This window comes from Lacerta agilis, chromosome 3 (assembly GCF_009819535.1).
Source record: "Lacerta agilis isolate rLacAgi1 chromosome 3, rLacAgi1.pri, whole genome shotgun sequence".
Classification (NCBI taxonomy): Eukaryota; Metazoa; Chordata; class Lepidosauria; order Squamata; family Lacertidae; genus Lacerta; species Lacerta agilis.
The window spans coordinates 88,309,579-88,325,505 of NC_046314.1; the positions used below are offsets into that span (position 1 = coordinate 88,309,579).

Below are 15,927 nucleotides of genomic sequence, written 5' to 3' on the forward strand. Positions count from 1 at the left end.
CAATTTGTATTTTTGTACAATCCTATGGAAATCCCAGGACCTGACTCCTTATTTGGTTGTGAAATAACCTCTTTGATTTTATAGAATTTGTGCTTTTAATCTTCAATTGCTACTATAATTGCTGCTGTCGAGAGGTCTATGTCATGTACGGTATATTTCTCAAAGGTACCTCAGTATACACAATCTTGAGTCATATTCACAGTAGAATTTCTTCACTGTGTCTTTCTCCCAAGTCAACTCCAGGCAAACCAAACTGTAACATAACCACCACCAGTGGTGCTATTAACTGGAATTCCCTAACCTGGTGCTCTTGTTCTGGACTACAACTCGCATCATCCTCAGCCAGCCTCTGCATCCCCTTTTAATGGTGACAGCCTGGAACAACCCCTTTGTTTTTCAGTTATACAACACTAAAGGACTAAATGACTTGGGGGGGGGGACAGAGAAAAAGTAAGAATTTAAAGTGTATAGGCTAGACAGAATTATTTTATTATTTATCTTAAATATTTATAAGCCACACTTTCATATAAAATATCACAAGCCTAAAATCACAGTATCACAAGAAAAATATCCAACACATCAACTATGGAAAGACCTGTCTGAATATAGTTTTTACAATATTTTTGAAAAGCAAGCTAGGACAAATCATGCCAAAGCTCCCTTGAGGAGGGGGATGACCTGCCACGCTGAAGTCCCAACGCCTGCTATTATACCTCTGAAGCATCTAGGTCCACCAAATTTGCCCCATCAGAGTGTCTTAGTGACTGAAGCAGAACATAAGGAATCAGATACTCCTTAAAGTAAATTGGTCCCCAATTGGTTAGGGATCTATGAAGTAACACTTGAACCAGGCCCTGTAGCAAATTATTAAGCAAGCAATGTACCCCCTCACAGCAGTGGAGGCAAGTTAAACAGCTCAGTGTCTTCTGAAAACTTGGAACCCTATGAAGTGTTGGCAGGCTCCATCTTGTGAGGTGGCTACATGCTGCAGCTTGGAATCTCTGGAGCAGGTGGAAATTGGGTGGTTGGGGGGGCAATTCTGGGCATTGGGCCTCCACGCCTTGCCCCTCCTCTTCTTTGTCCAGCAGATTTTTTGTCCAGAGTCTTGCAGCAATTTCAAAATGCACACCTTTACTGTGGGCAGTATCATAGCCCATGAAGTCAACCCAGCTTTCCATTAACACCCCTCTAGATCTTGAAGAGAAGACTCCCTGGAAAAGACCCTGATGTTGGGAAAGCTGGAGGGCACAAGGAGATGGGGACGACAGAGGATGAGATGGTTGGACAGTGTTCTCGAAGCGACTGGCATGAGTTTGGCCAAACTGCGGGAGGCAGTGGAGGATAGGGGTGCCTGGCATGCTCTGGTCCATGGGGTCACGAAGAGCCGGGAACGACTGAACAACAACAACAAGATATTGAACAAGAGACCGCTTGCACCCTGCATCATAGGGAGACGATCGGCCCAGGGGTCCACAGTGGAGGAATCTCCTGGAGGGATCTTTCAAGACTTTTCCCTCGGCTCGATCTGCTCTGCAGTTCTGGAACCACACCTGTTGGGAGAATGGGAAAGAGAGGACCTTTGTGAGCCATGGAACCAGGACAGGGGAACTAACCCCCCCTCCCCACCCCCTGATTCACTTGCCCATTGAGCTCTGGGGGAATGACATCCCACTCCCAGGACACTGACCCACCTAGGCTTAAGGTACTGCAAGAGTCAGACCTGCCAGCTCCCAAGAGAGATGCTACCTCCCACCATGCCCCTTTATTATTTATTAAATTTGTATACTTGAGGGTGCAAGAAGAAGAACTTCCCAGCCAGGGATGCCAACGAATAAAATATGGGGGGGGCAGGTAAGCCCCGCCCTGCATAATCAGTCATATGATGCAGCATACACATCATTTGTATGGCAACGCCCATCAACTTTGGGGAAGGTCCTTATCCCATGGGTGTTGCCAAGGGGGGCAGCTGCCCCCTAAATCCAGTAAATAAAACAACTGACCAACTGTGTTGCAACTAACTCGGTTCTGTCCGCCGCTAAATGTGTTAGGGGGGCATGGGCGTGCTCAGGATTTCTGCTAGGGTGGCAGCCCAGCAGGCTTCATGTTGAGAGGGCAGAACCTCAGATAGCTAAGTATTCTTACGGATTTATTTGCGGGGGTACAGCTGCCCCCTACCCCCATGGCCACGCCCATGTAGCCGAAGGGACCTCAGCCCCTAGGAGTTGGCCCCTTGTTCCCAGCAGAACCAGGTCTTCCTCCACTGCCGGACACCCTCGCCTCGTCCCGAGTCTTCCTCACGCACCTGGATCCGGGCGTCGGCGGGGCGTGAAATCGTATTTTAGATTCTCATGTCCACGAACAGGATGAGATTGCATGATTGGAGACGGTATATCGGGCACAGAGTCAACTGTTGTATTCCGATCCTGCCTTGCAGATTCAAATTTCCCCTCTTGGGGAGCACCTTCGACTATGACCCTAAACCAGGTTAGTCAGGAGTTAATTCCCGGAAGTTCAACAGGCTTTGCTTCTCTGTACAGTATAGCTAGCTTGAGGAGCTCGCCTTTGGAGACTAGGATGCTAGGCGCGCTTACGTGGGAGGAAGGAAGCCCCTACGGACTTGCCTGCAATGAACCCCTTTGGGCTGCAAAAAAAGACACACCTGGGTGCAAAGACTGCATGGAGGAGGCAAAGCCCTCGTTCATTGATTGCATGCACAGCATCCACTTAAAGCGCCCCCCCCGCCCCAATCCTGGCACTCGGAGCTCTCGGAGGGGTCACCTGCCACTTTATCGGCCTCCCCTGAAAAACATAGGCGTCCCCTTCCTGTCTGCTGCAGGAGGGAGCCTCTCCCAGGACAAACCGGGATCCAATTTGGGTTAATCCGATTCAGCTGGAGCCTGGACCTAATTTAGGCCAATCCGGTTCAGCCCTTTATATTCTCCAGGGAGGATAGCTACAGACTCAACCAGTCTTCCGTTTGCGAAGAGGTTGCTGCGGGGGCGTCTCTAGGTTGCTGAGTGCACTGCGAGGATCCACAGTAAGTGTTGCCCGCCCCCCGCCCCTGCAATGGAAATGCTAAAGTTCTGTTTGCTGAACACTTTCGCTTTTTATTCTTGAAAATTGTGAGTTCCTCTAATCTCCATCCCTGTCAAACTATGGGGGTGTGCTAATGAATGTGGATTGGATGTGGAGTGAGTTTTCCTGCTCTAGCGTACAGCCCATCACCCTTTAAATTCCGATTTTCTTTCCCCCATGGGTTCTGTGGGGGCGCCAAGGGGGTGAGAGGAGTGGGGAGGGGAGAAATGGGGAGCTGCCTCTGAGACAGGGGTATTCGTTGGCGTATTCTGGTTCATGAAGGCGGTTGTAAGTGTGTGAGAAGGGAGTGGGGGTGTCTTAGGGAAAGTGGGACAGGATGGCTAGTTGGGGTGGTCCATTGTGGTCTAGTTGACCCCATCGCTCCCACTGGTGTGAGGGACAAGGAGGGCAGTGCGTGAATGTGGGTACAGGAGGAGAGGCTGAGGCACTGGAGTTGTAAGGGGGATCCAGGTTTTAGCTCCATGAGAAAAGTGGTGTGGCTTGGTGGCAAGATAGGGGCCCTATATTGGCATGACGACCACTAAGATTGAGGATCTGTTTGTGGAGAGGGCTCCCGTAAGGGGTCCCGAGAATGAAAGAGGGAATAAGCGAAAGTGCCAGAACAGCTTGAGGCGATACAGAAATGTGTGGTTTGATCTCCCCATCAGCAGCCACTTAGACTAACTCAAACTCTCTCTGTAGCCGTGTTGGTGACGCGGTCGATTTTTTTTTTTTAATGTCCAGTAGCACCTTAAAGACCAAGTTTGTTATTGGTACTGTATAAGCTTTCGTGTGCATGCACACTTCTTCAGATACACTGAAGAAGACCCTTATATATAGTGGGAGGATGGGGTGGGGTTTTTCTCGGGAGGGTAGTAGCAGGTGGGTGATTAACTCAATGGGTATGATAAACTGTTGACTAAACGAATGTAATTGGTCCTACAGGAAAAAGCAAGTGATAGTATGCAGATTATTAGCATATGTAATGAGACAAGAACAAACTTAGTTGGTAAGGTGCTACTGGACAATTTTATTTTTTTATATATTTCACCAAAAGAATGTGCTACTTAAAGGGAAGATCCACAGCGAAACAGACACATTGGGAACCTCACTTATGGTACAATTTAGTTCAGGTGCCTTGGACATGACAATTTAAGCAGTATGCAAAATGTCTAATTAAATACCATGTATTGATTATAGATCCCAAAGAATATGGGAAGTAAGGGTTTGTCCATCTGTTTGCATAGAAGCTAGAGATAGCTGTGAGGCTCCCAATATGCCTGTTTGTCCGATGATCTTCCCATTTTTTTTTTTTTTATTAAACTAGCTCAAACTTGGTCACTAACTTTCAAAAATTTTAAATGTTGAGGTGACCTGGATACACCTTTGGTCACTCTTCCCTGTTCTCTTTGTCGTCCTTTGCAGCATTGTCATTCTGTGACCCAAAGGAAGCAACAGAGGGTCTTGCAGCACTTTCCACCTGCACACCTTCACTTGAGGGATCAAACATGTAGTGGCAGAATCGTAGCCCTCAGCTGACTCTCAGTTATCGCGAACACAACCCCCCTCCGAAACTTTAACAAGAGGCAGCCTGCACACCCTTCCTTCATTCTTCTGGATGCGACCCTCTTGCAGCTTCAGGTGTTTTGCCAGGGTCGCCCGTTTCTCGTAGGTGGGATGCAGGTTTTTCTTGAAGGTGGATTCCAGTATTGCCCACCTAGTGGTGGCTGTAGGTCTGGATCATTTTTTCATTCCCAGCCTGACGGGAAACTGCGGCTCCCAAAAGCCCCAAGCTGCAAATTAGAGAACCTTGGATGAGCCAACACGCACCATTTTCAGTTGCTTTAAGTTGCCTGTCTTCCTTGCTCTTGAGGACTAGCAACTTACTCGGGCCATTGGCAACAGAAGGAGGGGAAAGCACGTCGGCGAAGATCTGGTGCAGGTCCTGTTGCTCCAGCGCAATGGGAAACGGAGTCTCCCAACAGCCTCCAGCTGCAGAAGAGAAGATTGGTTGGCAAACGGTGCTTTGGCTCGGTTTGGGGTTTGGCCCAGAGAACACTTTCAGAATGCAAGCGTTTATAGCAGGATTAAACAAGGTGCAGTGGTGGCATTGCAGTCCTCGAAGTTTATCAGATTCAGGCGCCATCATCATGATCTGAAAATACTCCTCTGGGGATTGAACAAGAAGAGTCAGGTTGCACCCTGGATGCTAGGGAGGCAGTTGGCCCAGGGGATCCACGTTGGAGGGATCTTCCGAGCATTTGCCTTCCGCTCTTTCACTCTTCGGTTCTCCACCAGCTGCACCAGACCAGTCTCCCTTGAAAGACTTGAACGAGGCTCTCCAGGACCGTCTGTAGACCTGTGATTATAGGAGGCCAAGGGGCAGGGTTCTTTTGGGATCTGGATCCAATGAACACACCAATGGAAGAAGAACAAATATGCTTTTATTTCTAGATACAATCAGCAGCAGACAAATATAGCATACCTGATAAAAGCCCAAGCACAATCTCCCCTTCTGCCGCCCAGGGCCCCAAAGGAGCGGTGAGAGAGACCCCTCACGCCAGGAAACCCACAGCACCCGGTACCTGGTCTGTGGCGAAGCCCCATCAGTCCCCTCCATTCCTTCGTTTATATAGTTACTAGGTTTGATTGTTTCCACCTGGCTATCAGGTACCATTCCCGACTGGTCAGGCACCTGGGTGTGGCTTGGCTAAGGTCATAGGCAGCTGAAGGTGTTCTCAACAAATTGTATCTTCCTCACCAGCAACTTTACTTGGCTAATTTCAAGACTGAGGATGGAAAAGGGAGGAGGATATGCAACCTGACTCCTCGTGATTACAAAGATCTTCCACGAGTTTCCACTACAGAGGCACTCTGTGCATCTGAGAAGCCCTAATAGGTCTGGATGGGACAGCAGACAGGAGTCATGTATTAACTGAGAAATTTGGGGGTTTGTTACATGGAAGAAATAGGAGAGACACATTGCACATAACTTTGTAAATCAAGAAAATCTTTAATAAAAAGAACAACATAAAAGCAATTTTGGGGTCTGGCTGGTTTTCACTTTCTAGACTCAGTCAGCCTCTGAGAGAAAAGGTCCTGAGTTGTTCTGGGCTGCAAAGGGGAAGAGGGGTTAGTAAAGCTCAGTTAACTGCCTTTGGAGATGAAAGGGTTTCAGGGCTCCAGGGGTCACCTCAGGATAAGCGACTCCTCCCACCCGCCCTTCTCACACTTCCTCTGTGCACCTGGAAGCAATCCTGCTAGTGAGGCCAACCGGCAGTGTGCTCTGGTGGTGATCTGGTTTGGGGACTTGCAGAATCCCTTGTTGTGGGATTCCCCGAGCTGCAGAAGAGAAGTGGGTTGTTATCAGGGTTCACTTTCCTCCCTCCCTTGACATGGAGAGGGCCAGCACTCTTGTCTTGAGGACTAGATACTGAATAGAACTGGAGGAACTCAGAGGTGGAGGGAAGAGAAACAGAGGTGAAGCCTCTTTTGGAACTGAGAAAATGTACGAATTCATTTCTCTCTCCTCTTGCCTGGTGGCAGAAGGATCGGGAATAGTGAAAGGCAACACGTAGACCAATAATTAGTAAAGGCACTAATACATTCAACATATCAAACATATGACATCAAGATCTCTGAAAATAAAGTGAGTCTTAGCCCTTTTTTAGCAATAACTGCAATAATGTTCATCTGGCGATACAATAATAAGTCTTAAGATGCACGTCGATGTACGTAGATACACGTGGAATGGTGCCAAGGTGATCGGGATAATTGCTCACAGGGCAGTTTACAAAACAGAAAACAAAAAAATACATAGCATAGTAACAAAAATAATTTACCCCAGCTCGTTACGTTACACATTTTTGTATTCTAAACCACTTTGTGATCCTTGAATAAAGGGTGGCATAGAAATTCAATAAAGTGCAAATTCTGCTGGTAATTTTTATGTCAATAAAATGGGCTTGCTTTAATAATGTTTACTACCTGTTCATTTTTGTTTCTTTTTTTGTCATGGTCATTGAGAGCTATGGAATAACAGACTGAAGTAGCTTCCTTCAGTTTCAGCGGAGGGCAGGGCGGCAGCTGGGTGGTGGGCAAGGCATGGCTTCTTGGCACATTCATTGGTACAAACAGCAACAGGGGATACAATAGCTATAGGTCATCTGCAGCCCCCTTCTCCCCGCTGTTGCCGCCATTGCAGCAGTGGGAGGAACTGGGAGTCTGGGGGCACTTTGAGGTGACAGTAGACCCAACCTTTGCCCAGTGCCTTCATTGTGGGAAGGACCTGAGCGGAGGGAAAGTTTCTGCACAGGGCGGCAGCAGCAGCAGCAGCCTTCTCTTTCGCTAGGACAGCCAGCACTTCTCCCGTGCGTTAAGTCAGGAAGGGCAAAGGAAGAGCGAGAGGTTTCTTCCCCCTCCCGTCCCGTTCACAAGCTTCTCCGGAACCCAGCCCAAAACCAAAGTTTGTCATAAAACACACAAGGAGTATCACAATATACAGGGGCTTAATAGAGAGGGGGAAAGGCAGTGTCAAAAAAAGGGGGGAAGCTGGACCAGGGGTGGTGGTGAATGACTCCATATGTGGAAATATTTCTATAAAATGTTGGCATCATCAGAAGAATAGGACACATACATAACCCAGCCTCCTGTTTCAAGGGAGGAAAGGTAAGATATGAAAGTACCAATTTTAAAGCAACATTTCAGAATCTTTGTTACGGGCTCATTGAGTTGCCTTAGGCTATTATTTCATTTCTGCCATAAATTCCCATCTCTCCCCCCCCCCCATTCTATTTTATTCACTTGTATGCTGCTTTGAGACCCTGAAAGGAAGGTCAGGTAAACAATGCAGGCAACAAAAAGCCAAGGTGTCTTAGACCCCACACCCAGCCCCTGGGATGATTATTGAGCCTCCCCTTAAAAGTTCCTCCCACCCCCCTTGAGTGCAAGATGAGGTGCTTCCTCCTCATGACCCTGCCGTGGGATGTAATCCATTGGAGCAGTCAAGTAAAACATTGTTTCCCTAGAGTGGACACACAGATAGAGGGCTGTTACTCCAGCCAAGGTAGTTTCCTGTTACACCTGGTCTGGAGCATCCTCCCCCTGCATGTGACCTTGCAGATCCTACCAGGGGGCCAGTCATGCAGCCATCTTTCTATTTTGCCACTCTCTTCCATTTTTGCCAGTGCTTCTGATGCTGGCTGCTGGTTCTGGGGTCCACCCATACAAGGATGTAAGATGCACTACAGTGTAGTGTAGTTAACTACAAGCATGCCCATTGGATTGTTTGACTAGAGAGATTCAAATGAATCAGCAACTGTTGAATCAATATATCCTCTCCCACTATCCACAACTTTCCCACACCTGCATGGTTAAAGTGGAGATGAGAACAAATAACTGCCCCAAGGACACCCACAAGATTTCTGACTGCATTTGGCCACTTCTGACATTGCTCCCCCTCTCACGCAACAAAAACATTATAGAGTCTTATGTTAGGCTAAAAATGACAAAATTTATTTTGATATAGCATTTGGGGGGAACTGACTCCATGCTTGGAACTGGTGAGATGGCTGCAGGCCAAAGCTTGGAGGCTGGACCTGGTGAGGTGGCTGCAGGCCAAAGCTTGGAGGCTGGACCTGGTGAAGTGGCTGCAGGCCAAAGCTTGGAGGCTGGACCTGGTGAAGTGGCTGCAGGCCAAAGCTTGGAGGCTGGACCGGGTGAGGTGGCTGCAGGCCAAAGCTTGGAGGCTGGACCTGGTGAGGTGGCTGCAGGCCAAAGCTTGGAGGCTGGACCTGGTGAGGTGGCTGCAGGCCAAAGCTTGGAGGCTGGACCTGGTGAGGTGGCTGCAGGCCAAAGCTTGGAGGCTGGACCTGGTGAGGTGGCTGCAGGCCAAAGCTTGGAGGCTGGACCTGGTGAGGTGGCTGCAGGCCAAAGCTTGGAGGCTGGACCTGGTGAAGTGGCTGCAGGCCAAAGCTTGGAGTCTGACAATATCTTGGCAGGTGACACGGCAGACTGCAGCTTTGAGGAATGGAAGGCACTGGCATGCCAACATTTGGAACCTGAGCAACAGGTGTGAAGCCGGCCCTGGAGGACACATCTTCTGGAGGGCAATTTTCACGATTTGCCCTCCGTGCCTTTGCCCGCCGGTTCCGGAACCAGAGCTGTGAGGAATAAGAAGAGGAGCATGACCACAGGGGTTCTCAAGAAACCAAGGATGGTAGACTTGAGCCTCTCCCCCTGCCACCATCTCTTTATGTTATTGGTCTTGGATTCCCACCAGAACGGGCCAGATCATGGGGGATCCAGTCAAGTTCCACACACTGAATTTGATCATGATAATATCCCTGGACCTTTTATCCTTTTCCCCATGTTCCCTCCTAAACCTGCCCAATTCCCCATGCGAAGAAAAAAAAAACCTGCCTTGAAATTCATCAGTCCCCCCCCCCCCACCGAAGCGAGGAAAAGACCTCGAAGGTGGCTCTGTGAGGGGGTCTCGTCAGGCCCCACAGAAAGGGGCCCTGCAGCCTTCCCGCCGCCATCTCCATGTCCTTAGAGGAGAAGCAGAGGCCTCCCTCCCGCCATATTTGCTTCTCCCTGGGCGGTTCCCCCGCTCCCCTCGAACAAAATGCCACGAGGAGCCTCATTCATTCCCCATAAGGAGGACGCTGGCCTGCAGCCCGGAAGAGGACGCGACCCCCGAGACCCAGCCGGGAGGGAGCGGGAAGGACACGCGGGGCCACGCCAGCCCTGGGAGGGAGCCTTCTTGCGAGGGAGGCGGGCCGATCGCGGAAGGAGAGCGAGCGCCACGAGAGAAGTGAGAAGGCGAGGCCGGGGGAGAGGAGCAGCCGCCCTGGGCGAGAGGAGCATCGCCTCCCCTGGAAGCTCTCCAGCCCTGCTCGCCTCGGCCAAGGAAGGTCCCCGGCGGAGTTTCCCTTGCCCGTCGAGCACAGGCAGGCCCAAACCGGGGGGGGGGGTCACATGGGCCTCCGATTCCAGAGGGGGCCTCCGGCAGCATATTCACAATCGCTCACCATTATATCAATGTTAATACTTAAAATAATCCTTTTCCCTATGTATTTTTTAAAAAGCACTATTGTATATCTATATTTTCCATTTTGTCTTTATATGCAGATAGGATTCAAGCCTTGAAACAATTTTTTTTAAAAAAGGGCCACATTATCTACCTGGCCCGGGCCTCTGCCTGGCTCTGCAAGGACCTGAGCACAGGCGACGGGCGTCCCGAGAAAGGCGCCCAGGCTCGAGGGTTGGCAAGACAAGAGGCAGACCTGGAAGATCGATTCTCCTCCTGTGCCCCCAAGTCTCTACCCGAGTCCCGAGGTCCTCCCCTCTCGCCTTTCTTGCCGGCAGAATCGGGTCCTCCCCCCCCCACCATCTCTCCCCCCGCAACGCACCTGGATGCGATCCTCAGGGATGTCAGTGAGGCATGCCAGCAACATCCTCTGGTAGTAGGTGGGGTTCGGTTGTACACCGAACCTTGTTTCCAGGACGTCCAGCTGGAAATCGGTGAACTTGAATCTCGTCCTCCGGTCCGACGAGCCAAACCGGTTGCATGGCGGGATCTCTGCAGAGGAGAAAAGCGGCGTGCATATAAGCAGGTTGCTTTCCCTAAGTTGCCCCCCCCCCCCAATCTAACGCCGCTCTTGGCCTCGAAGGTGAGATACTTACCGGAGCCGGAGGAAGAGGAGGGAAGAAAAGCAGGTGGCTCCTCCGAAGCGACGGGAAGGTCCTTCTGGAAGGCGCGGAAAGCCATCTTTTGCTGTTCTCGTCGGGTGGTGTGGATGAAATGTGGGCGCAGGCCTTGCGGTGGGTCCTTTTCTAGGCCGCCGAAAGGGCGTCGGCGGGATCTCCCGGCTCAGCCATTGGTCCCCCTTGGGTGGGGCCAAGGTGCGGGCGGGACCCCCTGGCGCTGAAGGAGAGCCTCCCTCGCCTAAGAACCCCTCGGGGAGACCTCCCCACCCCTTCCTCCTTATTTTTGAGTGTGTTTTGTGTATGTTTTGGAATCGCTGTTGGTTGAGCTGGCCTAATCAGCATCAAAGATGGCAATCTAGGAATGTAATAAATAGCAAGGATCACGCACGCACACGCATCCCTATATATCTCACACAGACACCAAAGCTAGGCTAGGTAGCTGTAAAGAAGGTGCTGCCTAGCGATGATGCTGATAAAAGCGCCGCCTGGGTTGCAACGGAATGCAAAGCGAGGTTCATGAAACCGAGCACAAACTGGCGAATGGGTTGTTGTTGTTTCTTCAAACAAACGGGGAACCTGGACTTTGGCCTTTCACTTGATGCGCCCCCGGAGTCCCGACCTGGAAGATGGGTGGGGAGGGGAGTCAGCAGAGAACAGCCCAAGGGACCAGGCTCGCTCTTTCGAGGAGGTGGCGGGGCAGCCCGTGGCAGGGATGCAGAGAGGGGGGTCTCTCCAGGTGTGCTTGGGCTAGAATTCCCATCGGGACCAGCCAGCATGACCAGTGGTCAGAGGCAATTGAGTCCCACACATCTTCAGGGCTCCAGCTTCGCCATCTCTTCCCTAGGGATTGGAAAGGGGGGGAGGTTGAGCTAAGGTTTAAATACGGAGGGGGTTACATTCTCTGTAAAAGACGCCGTGCCTTTGACTCTCAGTTTGCTGGGAATCGCCGGTGTGGTTGCTAGCTCTCTATAGGCCCCTGACTGGCCCCAGTGAGAAGAGGATGGTGCTGGCCTCGACGGGTCTTTCTTGTGAGGACAGGAAGGTGGTTTTTTTCTACCTGTCCAGGTTGGGTCAACTACTGTTGTACTTTATTCACACACTGCAATTTCATTGCTTTGGTGAAGGTTCGAGCAGTAGCAGCTCAAAAGTTTTGAAAGTTTTCCCGCTCCAATAAAGTCTAAGGCAGCAACGGGGGGTAAAATAAGGCAGGCAGGGCGAAAATGATTTTTGAAGCAAACATTCTGCCAGTACTCCCACATTTGCATTATATTCTCTCCCCCCCCCCCGCCAAAGGAGCTAAAAATTGTTCTTCCTTCTGCCATTTTATCCTCACAACAACATGGTGCGGTATACATATAAGTGGACCTTCGGGGTAATCCTTCTAAGTCACTGCTACAAAAGTCCGCCTATACTGTGTTCCCAAATTTCAGCAAGGTACAATTTACCATTTTCCTATTGGAAACAAAAAACCCACATTGGACATAAAATGCCCTCGAAATGCATATTGAGGTGTGTTTATTGAGAAGGTCAGTGAAAGTTCCATGATGGCACAAACCACATAACGTTGTTTAGGGGCAGTCTTTCAACCCACCCAGGGAAGTTCACTAACCAAGAACACATTTCTTGCAGGTTTTTAAAAATGTTAATGGTTGTTTCGTTAGTTATCAGTTGTAATAAAGATTTGTCTATTCGGTCCTGGTTTTCGGGTGTAAAATAAGCGTTGGGAGTGGGGAATATTGCCGAATCGGCTGTAGGGCAACGCGATGGAAAAAGCAGCGGAAACAACTCAAAAAGCTTAAAATCACTACAGTATTCTAAATGGGTTTCTTAAAAAACAAACAAAGCTCAACAACCTTTTGAAATATGGCAACCCTAGCTTAGTTTACAGAACATTATAACTTAAAGATATAGTTTCTGTTGTTGGTAATTTAAAATAAAACAATCGCTTATTAAAGGGATATAAATTGGGTTGTTTCTTTAGTGTGCTGTGGCAAGCGTTTACTGCACCAACTTAAGCGTCTCATCTTTTACCATATAGTCTATAAATCGGTCTCCCATATACAGGAACTATACAGTGTGTGTTCTTCCCGCGCTCCCTCCGATATTGGATGAAGGTTAAATAATACTCAAGATACTCAATAATTATTATTATTATTTTTAGTTTTCTTGTTAATAAATATTAACCAAACAAAATCAAGAGTGGGAGAGAGAACCGCCCTTTTGAATTTCTGCCTATCATCCAGGAGAGAACTCCCATTTGTGGGGCGTTTAAGTGTGGATATTTTTCGGAGGTTTGCAGCCATTTGCAATGCAGACTGCAGTTTTAAAACCACAGTTAATTGGAATAATATTCCAAGTAGACCTCTCTGAAACTGCAAATCCAGCACGTTCAAGATGGTTTTGAAGAATCACCTTTCTCTTAGAAGTTCTCTACCTAGCCCAGAAAAATAATTTGCTCTTCTCCATTGCATTTGGCATCCCTTATCCCATCACGGATCTAGATAAGACCAATTCAGGCCCATCGCCATCGTTCCATAGTCATGCAGAGATTTGGAAGTTGATTTATGTTGCAATGAGGAGTTGTTGTTGTTGTTTAGTCGTTTCCATGGAGTTAGTCAAGTACTAATTAGCAAGTCCTCAATCAGCTGCTGAGGCTTGGCAACGGGATGTGGACCATTCTGATTTGATTAGTGCAGTCTACCTCAATGAAGAGATAACAAGAGTAAAAAACCCTTCCCACCTGCTCCAAATATTCATTGACCCCTTTGATGTAGAGCTGGCTGAAATCTCTCCGGATAGACACGCCCAAGCCAATTTCATGTCCCAGAGAGAGCCGCCTAGGGCGAGAGACTTTTGAGGAGCACAGTTTTATATCGATTGCTTTTTGTTAGATCTTATAAATTTCTGACATTGTTTTATTTTTATTTTATATGAATAGGTCGAAGGCTTCGAAAGTCTATGCTGCCACAATGAGTACCACTTCTCACACTTTCAATTGGCAAGTGGTGGGCGCCGTTTCTCAAAGCTCAAACTTATAAAAACTTACATACGCTCAACAGTGTTACGAAAAAGGCTGATTGGCTTGGCAACTATATTAATGGAAAAAACAAAATAAAAAATTCTTTCCAGTAGCACCTTAGAGACCAACTGTGTTTGTTCTTGGTATGAGCTTTCGTGTGCATGCACACTTCTTCAGATACACTGAAACAGAAGTGGGGGTTTTTTAATTTAAAAATTTATTTGTTTATAAAAATACGTGCGTTGTCTCTTTTTCAAGTTGTGCTTTCTACAAATCAGTTTCTTTTGTTGTGAGACATTAGTGTTGCATACAGTGTTATGTTAGGAAAAGAATAAAAAAGAGGGGGAGGTGGGAATGGTGAGTGGGGAGTGGGGAGGGGGTCCGGCGCCTATGCTGCTATTCTTCTGCATACTGTATGTGTGGGGTTTTGTGTCAGCGTTACTTGTGTGGGTTCTTTTACTATTCGCCTGTTGTATTTTCTTGGTGGTGAGAGAGGTTGGGGGTGGCTTAGGGTGTGGTTGGTTGCCTTTGGTTTCCTTGAAGGAATCGTTTACCACATTTGCAAAGGAAAATAACATACGCAAAGAGATTTTGATATGCTTGGTAGTGAAACATTTATGAGACTTAAATTTTAACATCACAACTCACACGATTATTTGAAATTGTTCGTGCACTATTACATGTTCCTTTATGTTTGAGAAATCAAATATAATCATGATCAAAGATTGTCGTATTATTCATTATTGCAATTTAAAATACATTTAGCAGTTTCAAGTTTTGTGCTTTACATTTTTTTTCTGCAAGACCACTGTTTCTGAGAATTGAATTTCTATTTGGGGGGGGGGGCTGGGTGCAAGTAGTTAACTTTGCCTAGTAAAACAGTCTGGCATTGGTACTGAGTAACGTTCCACCCTTCCTACGAAGGGACTGCGCAAACCTCAGCATTTTTACTCCGAAGTAAGTCCGCTTGAGTTCCATGAGACTTACTCTCAGGTAAGCGCGCCTTGGGTGGCGCTGCAACCTTGACTCGTGTGCTTGTCTCCTGGTTCCTGGGGGGTCGTTTTCCCTGAGGTTAAAAGGGGGCGCTTTAAATGGGGATGAAGGAAGCCTTTTGGGAGCCCTTTCGGAAGGCTTTCATTTCAGGTGAGAGAACTTGGGTCCCCAAGGGAAAAAAATGTCAGAAGGAACCTGAAATGTTTGGCATTTGGGACAAAATGGATTTCAAGCACAGCGAGATCCAGAATTGGGGTGCAACTTCTACAGTGATCCGGTTTAAAGAAACAGAGACGGCGGTTACTACTCTAAATTATTATTATTTAACAAATTTATAAGCTGCTTCCTAGCATGAAGCCATCGCAGCGGCCTACAAGATAAAAAGAGAAAGAAACATAAAAAAACATAAGTTCTAAAAACAAAAAAACCCCTTTTATTTGGCTATGTCCTTAATATTCCATAAATGTTGGCATTTTAGAGAGAATGGGTTTCTTTCTCCTTTTTAAAAAGAGTTATTAAAAGATTTATTGGGTAACAAAAGTACATACTGCGTATTTGTTTTGAAAATGGGTTTCAAGCAAAGTGAGATCGAGAATTGGTAGTGGTTATTATTTTAAATTATTGTTAACAAATTTATAAGCTGTTTTGTAGTGTGAAGCCATCGAAGGGGCCTACAAGTTAAAAACATAAGCTCTAAATACGATAACGTTGGTTCAACAAACACCCAGGACAACAAAACCATAGCTGTTAACTTTTCCCTTTTTTAAGAGAAATTCCCTTAATCCGAATAGAATTACTCGCAAGAAAAGGGAAAAGTTGACAGCTATGAACAAAACCCTTTCTGCAGCTATGCCCTTAAAATTCCATAAATGACTGGGCCACACCGCAGGGAAAGATTCCTGAAACAAAAAGGCAGGATTCAGGCGCCTGTCTCATTTTCGTGGGTAATTCGTTGGTAAAAGAGGAAAATTCTGCACATTTCTTATTGACATTGACCCTGGGGCAGCCACCTTGTCCAGCACAGTGCAGTGGCGCTCAGAGGGTCTTCCTGCCAGATATGAGTCCTAGAAAACATGGAACTGGGGAGAACAATTAACTTCACTGGCTGATCTGGGGCCATTCCTGCTCTT

At 47.8% G+C, this 15,927-nt stretch overlaps 1 protein-coding gene across 1 annotated transcript in view; it reads right to left on the minus strand.

Moving 5' to 3' along the window:
- Positions 1-5,265: 5,265 nt before the first annotated feature.
- The window catches only part of LOC117044645 (extensin-like), a 47,366-nt gene continuing 36,704 nt past the window's right edge, over positions 5,266-15,927 (minus strand). Inside the window, exons 5-7 of the mRNA XM_033145453.1 lie at positions 8,621-9,023; positions 6,306-6,417; positions 5,266-5,434 (exon numbers count right to left, since the gene is read on the minus strand). Coding sequence (XP_033001344.1) covers positions 5,266-5,434; positions 6,306-6,417; positions 8,621-9,023 — 684 coding nt within the window. The remainder of the gene's footprint in view (positions 5,435-6,305; positions 6,418-8,620; positions 9,024-15,927) is intronic.